Consider the following 19,479-nt stretch of genomic DNA (forward strand, 5'->3'; position numbering starts at 1 on the left):
ACACCACCACACCGACGCTGCTTCACTCTTATATTTGAAGAAAATTTTTCTAGGATATAAGGGTTGGAGCAGCTATGTTGTGGAAACATAGCTGTCCCAAACACTGCCCAAGTCTTTTCGTGGATGGCAAAGTTTTCTAATTACATTATTTATGTTTACATTGATGGCCGTAACTTCTATCTTTTTGTAACTATTCATTGACATTAATTTTATGAGTGGTGCTATTAATACCCCTCCATTAGCTAATATTTGTCTTTTGTTTCCTCAATAGGCCCATGTCAGATGGTCTCCTTCTTCACTTTGAACCCCCTTTTAGTTCTTTCTCGTCAACCACCCCCACTTTAAGTTCCTTCTTTTTTGTAGCAATGACTACTGATAACAGCCCAATATTTTGTGTCCCATGCGCTTAAATTTATTACAAATTTTCTATTTGTTTTAGTTATATTCTTTTTTAGTTTATGACATTCCATTTCAAAATAAATATGTATAAAATACACACAAGGCTTAGTTATCCCCTAGAGTTCTAATAAACTTATTAGGAATTTATGAAACTTTTACAAAAGGGAAATTATCAATCGTATACTCTTAGTTTATTCCATTATTAAATTTATTACAACACTTTAAGGGTATATCAGTCATCTAGCCTAAGTTGATAAAATGTATCTGCCGTCCACCAAACCGTTAGTTACCGTTTAAACATGATGACGTCAGAAGGGTAATTTGGTCTTTTCATATGATATAAGTGATAATTTAAGGATATATATGTGATAATAAAAGATTTTAAGGGTATACAAGTAATAACTTTTAAGGATAAAATTATCCATTCACTATAGTTCCGTTAACTTTCAAATGGCAGCTAACGGTTTAGTGGTCGGCAGATAACTTTTGTGAATTTAAGGTGGACAATTGATACACCATTAAAGTATTGTAGTATTTTTTATAAAAGCGCACATTTAAGGTATACGAATGATAATTTCCCTTTACAAAATTATCTTTCCTACAAAAATAAATTATTAAGTCAAAAAAGTTAATCTACACCAAATTCTTACTCTTTTACAATTAACCTTTTTCTTAAAAAAGAAAATTGTAAGTTTTAAGAGCTTTTAGTGAAGAAAATTTTCGGAGATAAAAATCATATGTGAATTTAATTAGATAAGATTTTACATCTAATTCAATTTAGAATATAAGGGATAAAACTTTAAATGGATAACAAGAGCAATTTTATAAGAAAAATAGAGGGGTGCCAGTAGTGTCACTCTAATTTTATATAGGCTATATATCCCAATTTTTTATTCTAAAAAATAATATCAAAGGATGTAGTATTCATCAATTGGTTAGTGAAAAAATTGATTTAACATTGCCAACTTTTTTTTTTGAAAAAAATTTTGATTAATTGATAAATTCCATCAATAAGGCCAAGTTCATATTAATTATATCTGGCCTTAAAGTTTTTAGCATAAATTATTTGTTAATTCTTACTATCTAAACTTATGGATAAAGAATGACCTTTAATCATATTCTTGTCTTGTTAGTTTTTGGGTGTCTGTTAATAAAGAAAGACTTAATAGCCATCCTGCCTCAAGTCATTCATTAAGACTGATATTTTATCACAGTTTGAATTTATGTTTTTGAGTATTTGTAAGGAAAGGCTTAATGGCACATACCGGTCGTTGCCTTTTGTGTTTATTTTCCCGCCCCGGAAGCTTAGGAAATTGCATTAATACGGTAAAATTAGTCAGTGATATAATGTAGGCCACACCGGTTTGAAATACAATATTTAGGCGTCAATCGAAAAACTTCAGTTAGAGCAATGTCTAACAATATAACTATTCTAAGATGCAGACTTTTGCATTTTACCAGAGAATGATTAAATGTTAGCTAATGTCAGAAACAAAACCGTGTACCTAACAAACAAATCTTCCCTGCAAAATCGGATTTCAATTTCCCTTATTTAATTTATTGTCGCGCTCAATTCTGATGAAATTAAGGTAAAATATAATGAGTTAAGACTTGTTCTAAAGTATTTCTTCTCTAACCCATCAATTTTTTGGTTGTCCCAATGGTGGTGATGACTTGCGTATACGACCGCATGTCCAGTGACAGCTACTCCTTTAAATAGTTTACTATAAAACACAACATGAATGAATGTTTTCTTAGAGCTGGGAAATTTTGACATAACCCGATTATCCAACACAAACACAACATAAATGAATGAATACGGGTCATAAATTTAACACAATTATTAAATGGGCCTAGATTGGGTTTACTCGATTTTTTTTCCGTCTCAAGTTAGGGTTAAAGTTCAACTAAGAAGAGAAGAAAGAAGAGATTGGCAATTGATTTTGGAAGAGATAACCAAAAATGTGAGACAATCATACTCAAAAGTTACCTCAAAATTTATTTTCAGCTGATGTGAGATTATTTCCTTACACAATGAAATCAAACTAAATAAATTTGAGCCAAAATCTATTTTCTCGGTTCATTTCAAACAATGAATTTTCAGGACCAATGATAATAGTCATTATTCAGCAATTCATCTCTACGTACAGGCAAAATTTCATTTAGATGCCTCTACTTTAACTTACGGCTTTCTTCCATCTGATTTTTGCTTGATATCTAAGATATATTTATATTTTTTCAACTGATTTTCCCTCAAGTGTTATCAATTATAATTTTTTAGTGACAAGTCTTTCGTGGCCTCTTTTTACCGCTGTGTGGATTGTGATGGGAACTTCCATGTAGAATTCCTTTCCTAAATACAATCAATCCAACAATTCCCGATGAATTAAATAAAAAAGACTATAAATTAAGGTTATCAATTATATCTTATCAAAGGTAAAATTAAGTTTAATCAGCAATATTTAGAGAATCCTCAACGAACACATAAATAAAGACAAATAGCTTAGAAAATACTTGTGAAAATGATTTGTATTTTGTTTAATTAATCGTTGGACTGGCCTTCAATTCCACAATGACTAGTTAATTTTGTTCAAAGAAACGAAATTAAAGCCTTGCCTAATACAATCAACCCAGCAATACCCAATAAATTGATTAAATAAAGATTATAATTAATAATGTTGTTAATTTTTTTTTTTCAAATAGAAGGTTGTCAACTAATATATCTTATCGAAGACCATAGTGGGGTGTAGCTGCAACTGCGGAAATAGGGTCCACGTATGACGTATCTGTCATCTGCCACTGCCACTCATTCTCTCTCTCTTCTTTTCTCAAATTCCACAAAACCACCCGATAATCTCTTCTCTTCTCTCGTGGGTTAAATCAATTCATTCATTTCCCCCCGTCAATTTCTCTGTTTGGTGTTTCTCTTTGCGCAGGTCTTTGCTCAAACAGTTGTAGGAGATATGATTCGACTATTTAAAGTAAAGGAAAAACAGAAAGAAGATGCTGAGAATAACACAGGAGGTACACCTGTTAAAAAGCAATGCGCTGGGGAATTGCGTCTTCACAAAGATATCACTGAGCTGAACCTACCCGAAGCTTGCAAAATATCATTCCCCAACGGCCAGGATGATTTAATGAATTTTGAGGTCTCAATTAAACCTGATGAAGGATATTATCAAAATGGCACATTTGTGTTCTCTTTTGAAGTTCCCCCTATTTATCCACATGACGCACCAAAGGTTAAGTGTAAGACCAAGGTCTACCAGCCAAATATTGACTTGGAAGGAAATGTTTGCCTCAATGTCTTACGAGAAGATTGGAAGCCTGTCCTCAACATAAACACTATTATTTATGGATTATATCATCTTTTCACGGAACCAAATCATGAGGACCCCCTTAATCATGATGCTGCTGAATTGTTGAGGGATAGCCCAGCTTGTTTTGAGACAAACGTGAGAATGGCTTTACAAGGTGGGTATATAGGGGACGAATATTTTGAGCCAGTTATGTAGCTTTTGTTCCATAGAACTCAGCGCCAACTGACACAATGTTATTGGTAACTTGAATGCTCGTGGTTTGCACAAGTTATTGAAAGCTTTTAGTACTTTCTGTTCATTCCTCTTGTGATCTTAAAATGAGGGTTTAACTCCTGAAAACGCCAACTGTATAACCTACACAAAAGTATACTGATGTTATGCTGTGAGTTGATACGTTAAAAAAAAAAAACTAATATATCTTATCGAAGATAAAATTATGTTTAATTAGCAATATTTTGAGAATGGTGCGAACGTATAAATAAAGACAAGTAGCTTAGAAAATGCTTGTGAAAATGATTTGTACTTTGTTTAATTAATTGCCCGACTAGCCTTTCAATTCGGTAATGACTAATTAATTTTGTTCAAAGAAATGAAATTAAAGGCTTATCCAATACAATCAATCCAAGAATTCGTGATAAATTGAATAAAAAAGTACCATAATTAAGATTGTCAATTTTCTTTTGTTCATTTGGAACGAAGGTTATCAGTGAATATATCTTGCGGAAGATAAAATTATGCTTAATTAGCTATATTTTGAGAATCGTCCACGAACATTTAAAAAAGACAAACAGCTTAGAAAATGATTGTGAAAATGAATTGTATTTTGTTTAATTAATCGTCCGACTAGCCTTTCAATTCGGGAATGACTAATTAATTTTGTTCAAAGAAAATAAATTAAAGCCTTTCCTAACACAGTCAATCCAACAATTCCCAATAAATTGAATAAAAAAGACTATAATTATAAAGGTTGTCATTTTTTTTAATAATATATCTTATTGAAGATCCGATAAAATTTTGTTTAATCAGAAATATTTTGTTTAATTAGAAATATTTTGAGAATCGTCAACGAATATTGTATGGTGTGTAAACTTATATATAGTCGTATATCATATCAAATCAAAGATCACAACGAGAGTAACACGACGCTGCAAAAATTAGCTTGATCGGAGACCAAACGCGAATTTTTCTGTCCTGAAGCTGACTCGACTCACCGAGTTAAACCAAGTCAAACCAAACCGAACCAAGCCAAGCCGAGGCGAACCAGACCAAGTCGAACCGAGCCGACCCAAGCCACTGAGCCAAGTCAACTAAGTAGAAACGTTGACCGTTTAATCATTAGATGAAGATGCTTTTGAAATGATTGCTGGTGCAACCTCCTCAAAAGAAGCATGTGAGAAGCTAGAGACCTCTTACAAAGGAGCGGAGCAATTTAAGAATGTTCGTCTCCAAACATTACGAGGAGAATTTGAGTCCTTACACATGAAGGCATCAGAGTTAATTTTTGACTACTTTACTTGGGTTGTGACTGTTTCTAATGAATTAAAAAGAAATGACGAGGAGTTAAAAGAGGTAAGGATCATTGAAAAGATACTTCGATTAGTAAACTCGAAGTTTGACCATATTGTTGTGACAATTGAGGAAACAAAAGATCTAGAAGATATGATGATCGAGCAACTTCAAGGAAGGTTCCAAGCCTATTAAGAAAAACTGAAAAAGAAGTAAGGAATCGAAGAACAACTTCTCAAGATGGAAGTCAATCCAAAGAAAAGAAAAGAAAGCTCTGACAACAAGAGAAGGCATTATGTTTGAGGTAGAGGTCGAGGACGAGGTAAAGGTCGTGGTCATGGACGAGGTAAAGGTCGTGGTCATGGACGAGGTTGGAATTTCAACAACAACAACTCCAATTATGCCAAAGGAAAAAGCTCAACTAGAGGACAAGGCAGAGGCAATCCAAGATCGAGGTATGATAGATCCCAAGTACAATTCTATAATTGTCAAAAGTTTGGGCATTATGCTTCAGAATGTAGAGCTCCAAGTGCCACAATTGATGAGAGAGTGAATTGTGTTGAAGAGAAAAATGGTGAAGATAGCACCCTTTTACTAGCACGCAATGACACAAGTGGAAGTCAAGAAAATACATAGTATCTTGACACAGGTGCTAGCAATCATATGAGAGGAAATAGAAGCATGTTCGTGGAACTAAATGAATTTGTGAATGGTAGTGTCGCTTTTGGAAATGATTCAAAAGTACTAGTAAAGGGCAAAGGTAACATTCTTTTGCATGCAAAAGATGGTAGCCACCAAATAATTTTGAATGTTTACTATGTGCCCAATATGAAAAGTAACATCCTTAGTTTGTAGTCGTTTTCTAAGAGATGACAAAGGAAATCTAATTACAGAGGTGAAAATGTCAAAGAATTGAATGTTTCCTTTAAATATTCAAAATGATGTTGCAAAATGTCTCAAACCCTGTCACAAAGATCCATCCTGGATTTGGCATCTTCAATATAGGCATCTCAACTTTTGAGGACTGAAGCTACTATCCAAGAAGAAGAACATGGTGAAAGGCTTACCATACATCAACCACCCTTATCAACTTTGTGAATGATGTTTAACTTGGCAAGCAATTGAGAAAGAGATTTCCAAAGGAGTCAAACTCAAGAGCTCAGAAGCCACTCGAGCTGAGAGTTTTCGCAAGCATTGCCTATGTATATATATTAGACAAAAGAAAAGCCAAGCTGGATGACAAAAGTGAGAAGTTCATCTTCATCGGCTATGAAAACAACTCTAAAGGATACAAGCTTTACAATCCAAATAACATTAAGATCGTGATCAGCTGAGATGTAGTTTTTTATGAAGAAGGAGAATGAGATTTTGGCTCTGGTATGGATGGCTTCAACTTCTTTCCCATAGAAGAAGATGATCATATACAGATAAAACAAGTAGAAGAACAACAAGAACCAGCTACTCTACGTATCTCACCAGCATCAACCATACGTGGAGATTCACCGCCATCTTTCTTAAATGAAAGACCCGAAGAACGTATGAGGAGTCTTCAAGATCTCTATGAGGTAACTAAGAGACATGATAATCTCACTTTCTTTTGCCTCTTTGATGATTGTAAGCCAGTCAACTTCCAAGAAACTGTACTAGATGAGAAGTAAAGAATTGCAATGGATGAATAAATCAAAGCCATTGTGAAGAATTTTACTTGGGAGCTTACTACTCTTCCTAAAGGTCACAAGGCGATCGGTGTCAAATGGGTGTATAAAACGAAAAGAAATGCGAAGGGAGAAATTAAAAGGCACAAGGCGAGGCTAGATGCAAAAGGCTATAGTCAAAAGGCTGGCATAGACTACGACGAGGTATTTGCTCATGTAGCCCGACTTAAAACTATTAAACTTATTATTTCTTGGCTGCTCAGAACAAATGGAAGATTTTTCAAACGGATATAAAGTCTGCTTTCTTGAATGGATATCTTGAAGAAGAAGTTTACATCGAACAACCATTAGGCTATATAGTGAAATGACACAAAGACAAAGATTTGAGATTGAAGAAAGCTCTTTATGGGTTAAAGTAAGCAGCTAGGGCATGGAATAATAGAATTGACAAGTATTTTCAAGAGAACGGCTTCACCAAATGCCCATATGAACATGCTCTCTACGTTAAAGAAAAAGATGGAGACATTTTGATTGTGTGCCTGTATGTGGATGATCTCATCTTCACTGGAAGTGATCCAAGCTTGTTTGAAGAGTTCAAGAGAGTGATGATCAAAGCATTCGAGATGACTGACATCGGACTGATGGCATATTACCTCGGCATTGAAGTCAAGCAAAAGGAAGAAGGCATATTTATCTCCCAAGAAAGCTATGCAAAAGAGATTCTCAAGAAGTTCAAGATGAATTATTGCAAGCCTATAAGCACGCCGGTGGAATGTAGAGTCAAGTTATCCAAATATAATAAAGGTGAAGATATAGATCCAACATTTTTTAAAAGTTTGGTTGGAAGCCTACGTTATTTGACATGCACAAGACCAGACATCATTTATGTTGTTGGACTTGTGGGTCAATATATAGAGAATCTAAAGACCACACATTTAAATCTGCAAAAAGAATCCTTCGCTACATCAAAGGTACAATTAATTTCGGCTTATTATACTCATTTTCTAATGACTACAAGTGTTGGTAAATTTTAACTCAATTGTTATTGGTGTCAATGTGCAAGTGTACACACAAGTAATAAAGTAATAAGTATTCAAGATCGTCTCCACAGGGATTGATGTTATCATAAATGCTTCAGCAATCACAATAGTGCTATCTACCTTAATTTCAAGATGAACAAATTCAAAGTTGTTTACTACCAAAATTGACAATGGTAAGGAAATAAGACAAATAAATGCAATAATAAAATAAACTAAGTAAATTGCATGAAAGAATCAATTGAGAATAAGATAGTTGAATGATCAAACTCTCTTCATAGGCTGACTGCTTTTCATCAAATTAATACCAGTTGCTACAACAATTCCTACAGCACTGGACAGAATTATGTTGCATCCTCAGTTGTCGCGTGTTGGATTTCTCATACCTTTAAGTATTCTAACAATGACCAGTTGCTATTCTACATGAGGCATTGCATTGTGAACATCCATTCTATCAACTCTACAAGGTGAATGCCTATTTCTAGTTCTTCACAAGTTTTAACTTCAAGTATAGCCCTTATGGGATTCAAGATAAACTTAATCCAGGAAACTCAAATTTAGATCAAGTATTACTCTAATAATATCTACTAAGACATGCCCTTTTGCGACTCTATTTTAACTTGAACCATTAAGTGGGTGGTCAACCGAAATAACAGTTATAATGATAACTACTAGAGTAACTTGCTACAACAATTATATAGCAACTTATAAGAACAGTCAAGAACCCATTAGATTGTTTGTCACTAAACTACAAACAAGTTTAGTTCATACTTAGAAAAAAAGAAACAAACAGCAAACTAATGGCCACAAAGTACATTGGTTCAACCAAAGAGTAGAGAAAAGAACAAGTAAAGAACAATGAAGACTGAATCCAAACAACTCTATTGGATTCTTTGCTAGTGCAGACTTGGTTCTCTTGACTTCTACTTGTTTTCTTCATTTCCTTTTCAATTTTCTTCAATGTTACTCCTTGCTGCCGTTCTATGTGTTGCACACCTCTTTTTATACTGAAAATTAGAGTAAGCAAGAGCCTAGGGCGCACATGAGTCAGATTAGGAAACTGCAGATTGCAATCCTGTAGGTTTCCCGTACTAAAGTTTCTCTATCGTTGTTCTAGAATTGCTACAGCAATGGCTACTCCAGCAACTGCTCTAGCACTGCACTGTTCCAGATTTTGTTTTACTTCTTTTGTGGCCATATTCTTCATCTTTTGTGCCAGCCTATTGCTTCAACATTCTTTCCCTAAATCATAAGCTTCTGAAAACCTACGATTATGCACACAATTTGATCATAAATTAATTAAATCAAGCAAAACTTATTAGGACGAAACTAAAACGAATGTTTATGCGAAATGTAACAAAAATGCAATAAAAACACATAATTTACTCTCTAAGTTATCTTAATTTAAGTCTAGAATTGTTGTAATAACCCTCATTTCATAGAGTTATCAACAAGCTTGTTGGATATAGTGATAGCGATTGAGGTGGAAATGTAGATGATTGAAAGAGTACCACATGATTTGTGTTCTTCATGGGAAATACTGCTTTCACATGGATGTCAAAGAAGCAACCGATTCTCACACTATCAACCTGTTAAGCTTAGTATGTAGCTGCCACATCAAGTGTTTGTCAAGTAAATTGGCCCATAAATTTACTGAAGGAGTTGGGTTTGCCGCAAGAAGAGCCAAGCAGGATTTGTATTGATAACAAATCAGCAATTACTACATCCAAAAATCCAGTCTTTCATGATTGAAGCAAACACATAGATACTCACTATCATTTCATAAGAGAGTGTATTGCAAGAAAAGAAGTGCAAATCAAGTATGTAAAATCACAAGATCAAGCAGTTGATATCTTCACCAAGCCGCTCAAGCAAGAAGACTTCGTAAAATTCAGAAGTTTGGTTGGTGTCACAGGATTAAGTTTAAAGGGTTGTTGGATCATAAACTTGATCCAAGTGTTAGCCTATATGGCTATAATTATTGATTTTGATAATAACAAACCACATGTGTTGGTTAAACAAAGATTTATGTATTGTGTTTTTATAAGAAGAAAATGATTTTATAGAGTTAAGTTATTTTCCAAGTTATAGACTAAAATGAAAATATTTTACAATCTTTGATATTGTTTTGATTTTCAAATTTGGACCTATTTGAAAATATTTAAATATTTTGGGCCATTCTATAATTTCACATATTTTGGGACATATCATAATTTTAAAAAGTTTTGGGATTGACAAAGCATTATTTAGAAATTCTAAAATTGGACCAATTTGAAAAATTTCATAACCTTTTGGGCCATAATATAGTTTTATAAAGTTTTAGGGTCAAATTATAATTTTAAAAAATAGTTCACTGTAGCAGTTACTGTAGCAAGCGGCTAACCGGATGTGACAAGCGGTAGACCGAAGTTCTTTTATTATACACTCTATAAGCTTGTTGATAATGCAGAAGAAGATTATGCAGAAGAACAACAACAAGAAGAAACATCAAATGACAACAAAAAATATGCGTCATATGAAATTTAAGAGGAACATCATGAAGAAACAAATGTAGAGCAAAATGAAGGTAATTCTCAAATACTCCCCAAGGAGTGGAGGTATGTTTCTTCTCACCCTAAGGATGTAATATTAGGAGATCCCTCACAAGTTGTTACAACTAGATCATCTCTTAGGAACACATATGAGCACGCTACATTTATTTTTCAAATTGAACCAAAATCCTTTGCGGATGCAGAAAATGATGAATATTTGATTATGGCAATGCAAGATGAATTGAATCAATTTGAGAGAAACAATGTAAAAGAATTAGTTCCTAATCCAAAACATCAATCCATCATAGGTACTAAATGGGTATTTAGAAACAAAATGGATGAATCCTGTGTGGTTGTAAAAAATAAAGCTAGTCTAGTGGCTCAAGGTTACAACCAAGAAGAGAGAATTGATTTTGATGAAACATTTGCACCTGTAGTTAGACTAGAATCCATTAGAATGCTCTTAGCTTTTGCATGTCATAAAGATTTTATTTTATATCAAATGGATGTCAAGAGTGTTTTCTTAAATGGTTAAATTATGGAAGAAGTGTATGTGAAACAACCCCCTAGTTTTGAAAATGGGAAATTTCCAGATCATGTGTATAAGTTATTTAAGGCTTTGTATGGATTAAAACAAGCACCTAAAGCATGGTATAATAGGTTTAAAAACGTCTTGTTAGATAACGATTTTTCGATGGGAAAAGCGGACACAATTCTATTTGTTAAGCATAAGAACCAAGATATACTTCTTGTTCAAATTTATGTTGATGACATTATTTTTTGTTCTACTAATGAATTGTTGTGTAAAGAATTTTCATCTTATATGAGCAAAGAATTTGAGATGAGTATGATGGGAGAGTTAAAGTACTTCTTTCGACTCCAAATCAAACAAAACGAGGAAGAGATTTTCATAAATCAAGCCAAGTACGTGAAAGATCTACTCAAAAGATTTGACTGTGATAATGGAACGATAAAAAGCACTCCAATGAGTACTACCATCAAGTTGGACAAAGATGAGAAAGGTAAGGAAGTTGACATCAAGACTTATCAAGGTATGATCGAATCCTTACTCTATTTGACTGCTAGTAGACCTAATATTATGTTCAGTGTATGCTTGTGTGCTAGATTTCAATATTGTCCTAAAGAGTCACACATGCTTGCTGTCAAACGAAATTTTCGATATTTGATTGGCACCATTAATCTTGGACTTTAGTATCCTAGTGTTGAGTGTTAGAAAATGCATATTTATAAAGGAGAAAATCGTCATTTTATATTTCAAGCCTTACTAACAACCCTTACTTTTATGTATTTAAGCTTCTTGTAATTTAATTATGTGTGTTTTATTTTAATTAAGTATTTTATGTATTTTAGGGGCATCATAGTTATTTCACAATGAATGAGAGATCAAACGGCAAAACAGACATCACTTTTGAACTCAGGACGGTCGAAAACCTTAGGAGGAGCATAAAAGGAAAATGACACTGTTCACATGTACGGTACTGTTCACATGTACAGTACTGTTCACATGTACAGTACTATTCACATGTACGGTACTGTCTACGTTACTGTTCATGACACTGTTCACATAGATGGATCGATGACGTGGCATTGACCGATGATGTGGCATTGACTGATGAGGTGTCACGATCCTATTGGACTAAAATTCTTATGCACTGTTGGTCGATGACGTGGCAGCATATCAGTGGACCAAAAATCTCGCATATAGTACATGCATTACACATGATTATTTTCAACCAAATCACGTCACTGTTCAACCTGGGTCAAACTGTGTTACTGTTAACCCACGTGGTCAAACCGCGTGCTGTTAAATGATGACGTGGCGCAATCCTAAGCGTCCAAACTGTTTTTAATCCGATGGCCACGATTTACTCAATGTATTTATAAAAAGCGGGCCTCCCCCCCTAATTTGATATCTCTGAATCCATTTTTGGACTCTATTTTCTGTAATTCCTTCTCCATCTTTTATTTTCTACGTATTTTAATAAATTGTCATTTTGCCCCTAGTTCAATTATGAGTAGCTAAAATGATTTAAAATTGATCAATTTCTAAGCCGAAAATAAATTGGTGTGTATAATACAAGTCTAAGAGCTTACCGAACTTCAAAATTTTTCTTTTGAGTATTAACCGGTATATTGTTCCCTATCAATTGGACCATTTCTCTCATTGATTATTCTCTTGATAAATCTGGATAACCGGATTCAACAAACAGAAAGTCGGATTAGCTTTAGTTGCTCTCGGGTCAAATTTCGGATAACTGGATTCTTCAAACCGGTCAGCAGAATGAGTTTTGAACAATCTGGAAACTATCCAGAAAACCGGATAAAGAAACCGGCAAGCCGTTTTCGGCTTTCATAATTCTGGACATTAACCGGCTAACCAGTTAGTGGGATCCGGTAAACCAGATTCGGTTTTCACTTCACTGGACACTAACCAGCTAACCGATTAGTGAAATTCGACAAGCCGGATTCAAGGATTTTTAAACTGTTCATCTTCCCTTTCCTTCTTTCGGCAATTCGGATACCACTCTCTCTCTAAAACCTGATTTCTTACTCTCTCTTTCTCACTCCAAAATCCTTCATTTCCACTTGTTTTCGATTCCAATCGATCCATAAAACTTATTTCCCATCCATTCATGTGTCCAAAATCATCTTTCAAATCCATTTTCAACCTCAAAATCACTAGATCCGAAATCAATTCTAGGGTTTCAACTGAATTTTTCTCTCTCTAGATTTCTTCATCTTAATCCGTTTTTTAACCAAATTACCTCCCAAACTCTCTTTCAATCCTCGTTATCTCCTTTCTCATTGCCTCATTTCACTTCAAATCATTCAAAATCATCATGTCAAGCTCGTGGCTGGTTCGAAGAAAAAGCAAAGAATCGGTTTAACCCACCAATCAATCACGGTAAGCAGGGGGCACCTCTAATCAATCCAACTTTGAGTGTACACACTTTCAGAACAACAAACATTTAGCCAAACGTTTCACCAAAGTTTCAGGACTCGTGAGGTACTCAATACATTTTATATTTTACCGAATTATCTTAATACTCTCAATATTAGTCATAGAAATTTATTTCAATTGTTGGGAGATGTTGGTTAGATTAATGCACTTATTATTGAGGAGAATGTGTATCCCGACTTGGTAAAAGTGTTTTACTCGAATATGGACGTTTCCAATGAGAACAAGACTCGAGTAATCACCAATGTTGGAGGAGTTATGATTGATTTTGATGTTTCGGTGTTAAACTCTATCCTAGGATCATCTGACTTTGGCCTAGAAATTTTTTCGCCTAGGAAATCTCCCAAACTCGATAGTTATGTTTATGTTGTCGTCGTTCGTAATATATGTCGGCGTAATGATCTTTCTGTTGAAGATTGTACCATTCATTTCCGTACTTAGGGTCTTTGTCTTCAAACCCATATTTTTCTTCGCTTTATTCAATCCATTGTTCTTCCTAGATCAGGTCATTTGGATGAGGTTTCTCATATGGACGTTGCTTTGATTGATTGTATTCTTAGACGTCGTCTGGTTAACTTGGGATATACCATCATTTGAACCATGTTGACCATACCTGCCTTGATTACCCGCTTTCTTCTGTATGGTCACTTCATTACCCGAATCCTTAAATACTTTCATGTATCGATTCATGAACCATCGTGTAGACCGTCTAAGGGTATAAGGGATGATGCTGTGTTTGGCTTAGGTTTTGAGTGGAGTAATAGCACTTGGGTCAAGTTCACTGAAAATAAGTTCACCTTTCTTGCTCCAAGTGATGATCGACCGCTTAATGCTGTGGTTTCAGCCGATTAGCTACCTGTTTTTTCACTTTCATTTTGGGGTCAGCGTAAACGTTGAGATCCTTCAGTGTCTACCTCTGCTCCTGCAGCCTCTGCACTTATTTTACCACATCCCGAGCCTCCTATTTCTGAAGAGGTTACTCTTCAACAACTTATGGATGAGGTGAGGACACTCTCTGTGCGGCAGACTGAGTTTCAGTAGTAGCAACAACAGCTTATTCATGGACAATGCCTTCTCTTTGAGCACTTTGGCATTCCATATCCGTATCCTCCTCCATCACCACCATCGTCACAACCTCAGTAGTCTCTTATTCTTATATTTGGACACACCTACATTTCATTTACTGCTTTATGTACTTTTATTTTCAATGGTTGTTATGATTTTGGATTTTGTATTTGTCTTGGATAATATGGATTTGCTTTGATTGATTATTATGTTCTTGCCTTATGATTTGGTTGTTTTTTTGAAATAATATGCTTGTATTGAGATTGTGATGATTGATAGGGGGAGCTTTACTTCTTTTTTATAATGAAGGGGGAGATAAAATTTGTAAAGGGAAAATATGAGAAATTTATTTGTTATGAAAAACATTCATATGCATTTATGCAGGGGGAGTCTTCTAAATTATTTTCAAATTAATTTTTAATCTTGCATTGATTAAGGATGAGCTTTTCATAACTAAATCAATTTTTTATAATGTGTTTTGTCATCATCAAAAAGGGAGAGATTGTTAGCCTATATGGCTATAATTATTGATTTTGATGATAACAAATCACATGTGTTGGTTAAACAAAGATTTATGTATTGTGCTTTTATAATAAGAAAATGATTTTATAGAGTTAAGTTGTTTTTCAAGTTATGGACTAAAATGAAAGTATTTTACAATTTTTTATATTGTTTTGAATTTCGGATTTGGACCTATTTAAATATTTTGGACCATTCTATAATTTCACATATTTTGGGACATATCATAATTTCAAAAAGTTTTGGGATTGACAAAGCATTATTTAGAAATTTTAAAATTGGACCTATTTAAAAACTTTCATAACGTTTTGGCTCATAATATAGTTTCATAAAATTTTGGGGTCAAACAATAATTTTAGAAGATAATTCACTGTAGCGTTTACTGTAGCAAGCAGCTAACCGGATGTGACAAGCGGTAGACCAGATTTTGGGCAGTAAGTTTTTGAAAAATAAACGGCTATCCGGATTTCGTAAACGACATACCAGATGTTCTGCAATTTAAATTTTTGTTGTAACGGTAACATAAAAGCGGCTAACCAGATTCCATAAACAGTAAGTCGGTTATCACCAAAATATGCATAACGGCTAGTTTTTTAACTCAAACTATATAAACTCAAATCCAATTCATTTTCAAGTTCCCTAGCAAGAAAAATAAAAAAGCACACAACATTTATTGAGCTCTCATTTCATAAATCATAAAACCTTGAATGATGTTTTGTTCTTCAATTTGTATATCTACTCTTTAAGAGAGTTTTTATTGTAATCTTCAATTCCTCATCTCAATTGTGAGTGTTTGAGTGTGTGAGACACTTGAGTGAAGAGATTAAGAGATAACCTCTTTGTTGTAAAGGTTCATTGACACCTTGAAGTCAATTGTAAACATTTGAAGCCTTGGAAGGCTTGGATAGTGAAATCCTCAAGCTTGGACCGCTTGGAGGTATGGACGTAGGCGGGGATTGCCAAACCACGTAAACATTTGTGCGTTTGTTTCTCTTCTCTCTTACTCATTTGTTATTGTGCTTTCATTGAACTTATTGTTTTCGAATTTATTAAGGCGTTAGATTGGATTGTTGTGTGGTTTTGTTAGGATAATTTTTAAAATACTAATTCACCCCCTCTCTTGGGTTGCACACTTATATTTCACCAAGATGAATAAATTCAAGCCCAAATACATAGAAGCTTCTTGTGGTAGGTGTAGTAGGTGTGGTTGGTGAAGTAGGTGAGTGGTAGGTTTTAATTAATGATGAGGATTTGTGCAGTAGTTGAATAAATGAATGGTTGTGATTAGTTTGTTTCATGTATGAACACCCGCTCTCCCCTTTGGTTTATGCATCAAGTGAAGTAACAAAATCTCTAAGTTGTAGAGAGTGAAAAGTAAGAGTTGTAGTTAGTGAAGAGTGTTGTTGAAGAAACAAAATAGTGTGTTTTTTGAGTGTTTAATTTGTTAATTCTCCAACACACGTAACTTATACAATCCATTAAAAAATCCAATTGTCAATAAAATAAATAAACAAAGATTACAAATGAATTTAACTTAGGAATAAAAAAAATACTATAACATAGGTGGTCCATATAACATTTTGAAGATAACGTGCTTTAGCCTAGAGCACATCTGGTGACGATGCCATTATATGAGCAGATTACAAAGTCAATGTATCCTGCAATGGGATCAATAAAAAAATCAAGGAGGAAAGAACATTCCCCGGCCAGCTAAAGGGCATTTGAGGCCTTGGCCAATTCTTTTTACAAGGCCTCTTAACAGTAATATAAAAATTACTTAAAATGTTTCACAAATTTTCTGTTGATAGAAAGATTTCGAGCCAATTTGGAATTGTTGTAACTAGTAACTTATGAAAAGATTTCGGGCCAATTGCAGATTTTTGCAACTGATGAAATAAGTTTCGTCAACTATGCAAATGAAATAAGCCACTAAACAAACATGCAACTAAGTGTTTAATTAACTATGTTGTTTGGTAAATTTTATTACTAAAGTATTTGTTTTATTGTACAATAACTAAAATGGACATAAGTTGATTTTTATTTTTCTAGAGAAAATTTGATAAATTTTCCAGAAACTTTTTTTCCTTTTAAAGCTCACAAATTTAATTAAATTGAAAAAAAAATCAACTCATTAAAATATAAGGAAATTAATAATAGTTATAAAAAAATAATAAAATTCTTACTATAATGTGTGTGCGTGTGTGTGTGTATCTCTGTGTGTGTGTAATAGAAATTAAGTAATATGAAGTGGTGATAAGAGTTAGCTTCAGATCCAAAATTATACGGTGCTGTAAATAGTTTAAAACATTGTAAAAGTCTATTTATGATGTCATAAATCCTTTCTAGTTTTATTCCCAGACTTTAACTCTAAATTGAAAATTTTTTTATTGTGGTAATATGTTAAATGCACTAATGTTTTACTAATTAATTTGTATTTATTAAAAATAATGAAAACATATTGTATATATTTTCCAAGAAATGGGTGAGTTTACACAATAAGTAACGTGAAAATATCCCGCTCTTTCTAAAATAAAATATGTTAGCTTGGTATAGGTGTGGCATTAGGAAGTTACAAAATAAAATTTTTTTCTTGGTCAACCATATTAGCGAAATCGTGGAAATACGCAAAAATTTTATTTATTGATTAAAAAGAGACAATTACGATCAATCTTAAACTTTTTACCAGCCTTACCCCTTGTAATAACAAAATGCAATAAGCCAAAAACAGAAAGAGCGACAACATCTTAAATTCTGAAGCTAAGCCTTCATTCCAAAATAACAATGTGAAAACGATTGTGAGAGGGGAAGAAATCTATATCTTTATTGTATATCACACGGTTATTTATATATACACCTATACCCAAAATCAAAGATAGCTACGAAATCTCTAAATAGTCTCCTAAATATGCTCCTTCTATTTCTAATGGAATACAAATGCTATACAAAGAGAATATTACAACAGCTACTGCACATGCACATGTTAGTTATTGCACATGCACATGTTAGTTGCTCCATGCACACGTTAGTTGTTGTACATGTTCCCAATACTCCCCCTCAAGTTGGAGCATGAAGATCACGAATGCCCAACTTGCGAAGGATATTCTCAAACTGGGGTCGACCAAGCGCCTTTGTGAAAATGTCTGCAAGTTGCTCTGAAGTACGAACATGAGAAGCAACAATATTACCAGCATGGATTTGGTCCCGTACATAGTGGCTATCAATTTCAATGTGCTTAGTGCGCTCATGAAAAATAGGATTGGCAGTAATATGAAGCGCTGCCTGACTATCACAGTGAAGATGCATCGGTAGAGAATGCGAAACACCAAGAGACTTTAACAAAGCCTTCAACCAAGTTAATTCACAACAAGTGAAAGCCATAGACCGATACTCTACTTCAGCCGAAGAACGAGAGACAGTATGTTGTTTCTTTGTCTTCCAGGAAATGGGAGAACCACCCAAAAAAATGAAATAACCAGCAAGAGAACGATGGGTAAGAGGACAAACGCCCCAATCCGAGTCACAATAGGCAATAAGTTGAAGGGCACTATTCCGTCGTAAGAAAATACCTTGACCTGGATGACCTTTTAGATAGCGCAAGACACGAGTAGCGGCCTCCCAATGAATCTCACGAGGACATTGCATAAATTGAGCTAGAACATGAACTGAATAACAAAGCTCGGGATGAGTAATAGTCAAATAAATTAAGCGACCAATGAGCCTGCGATATTGTACAGGATCAGAATACATAGGACCATCATTAAGAGCAAGACGATGATTTTGGTCAATAGGAGATCAAGTTGGTTTTGCACTAAGAAGATCGGTTTCAGCCAAAATATCCAATGTGTATTTGCGTTGAGATAAGAACATGCCAGTAGGTCCTCGAGAGATCTTGATGCCCAGAAAATACTTAAGAACACCCAAATCCTTCATGTGAAAACAACGACTTAAATAGGCTTTAAAAGCAGAGATAGCAGTAGTATTATTCCCCGCAATAGTCAAGTCATCAACATAAACAAGCACATGAATAGAAATATCATGACGCGTTAATGTAAAAAGAGAGTAATCGGCATATGATTAGTCAAATCCAAAAGATTTCAAGGCACCAGCAAGCGTAGCAAACCAATTAGGAGGGGCTTGACGAAGACCATATAAAGATTTACGAAGACGACATACTTTACCAAAAGAAGTAGTCGAAAAACCTGGAGGAAGTTGTATGTACACTTCCTCAGCAAGGTCACCATGAAGAAAAGCGTTATGTACATCCATATGATGTAACTCCCAATCTCGAGCAACAGCAACAGCTAAGAGAGTTCGAACAGAAACCATTTTAACAACCGGTGCAAAAGTCTCATTATAATCCACCCCTTCAATCTGGTTATTACCAAGGATAACTAGTCGAGCTTTGCACCTCTTAATACTGCCATCAGAATGGTACTTGATGCGGTAGACCTATTTGCAACCAATAGC

At 34.3% G+C, this 19,479-nt stretch overlaps 1 protein-coding gene across 1 annotated transcript; it reads left to right on the forward strand.

Annotated features, from left to right (window-relative positions):
• Positions 1–3,354: 3,354 nt before the first annotated feature.
• LOC18040612 (NEDD8-conjugating enzyme Ubc12) lies at positions 3,355–4,005 on the forward strand. The gene has a single exon (XM_006431732.2). The coding sequence runs from the start codon at positions 3,363–3,365 to the stop codon at positions 3,912–3,914; it is 552 nt and encodes a 183-aa protein (XP_006431795.1). The 5' UTR covers positions 3,355–3,362; the 3' UTR covers positions 3,915–4,005.
• Positions 4,006–19,479: the final 15,474 nt, after the last annotated feature.

This window comes from Citrus clementina, unplaced genomic scaffold, assembly GCF_000493195.1.
Source record: "Citrus clementina cultivar Clemenules unplaced genomic scaffold, Citrus_clementina_v1.0 scaffold_5, whole genome shotgun sequence".
Classification (NCBI taxonomy): domain Eukaryota; kingdom Viridiplantae; phylum Streptophyta; class Magnoliopsida; order Sapindales; family Rutaceae; genus Citrus; species Citrus x clementina.

Bases quoted from the DNA above. Each gene is read 5' to 3' on its own strand.
- LOC18040612 (XM_006431732.2), top strand. From the start codon at position 3,363: ATGATTCGACTATTTAAAGTAAAGGAAAAACAGAAAGAAGATGCTGAG.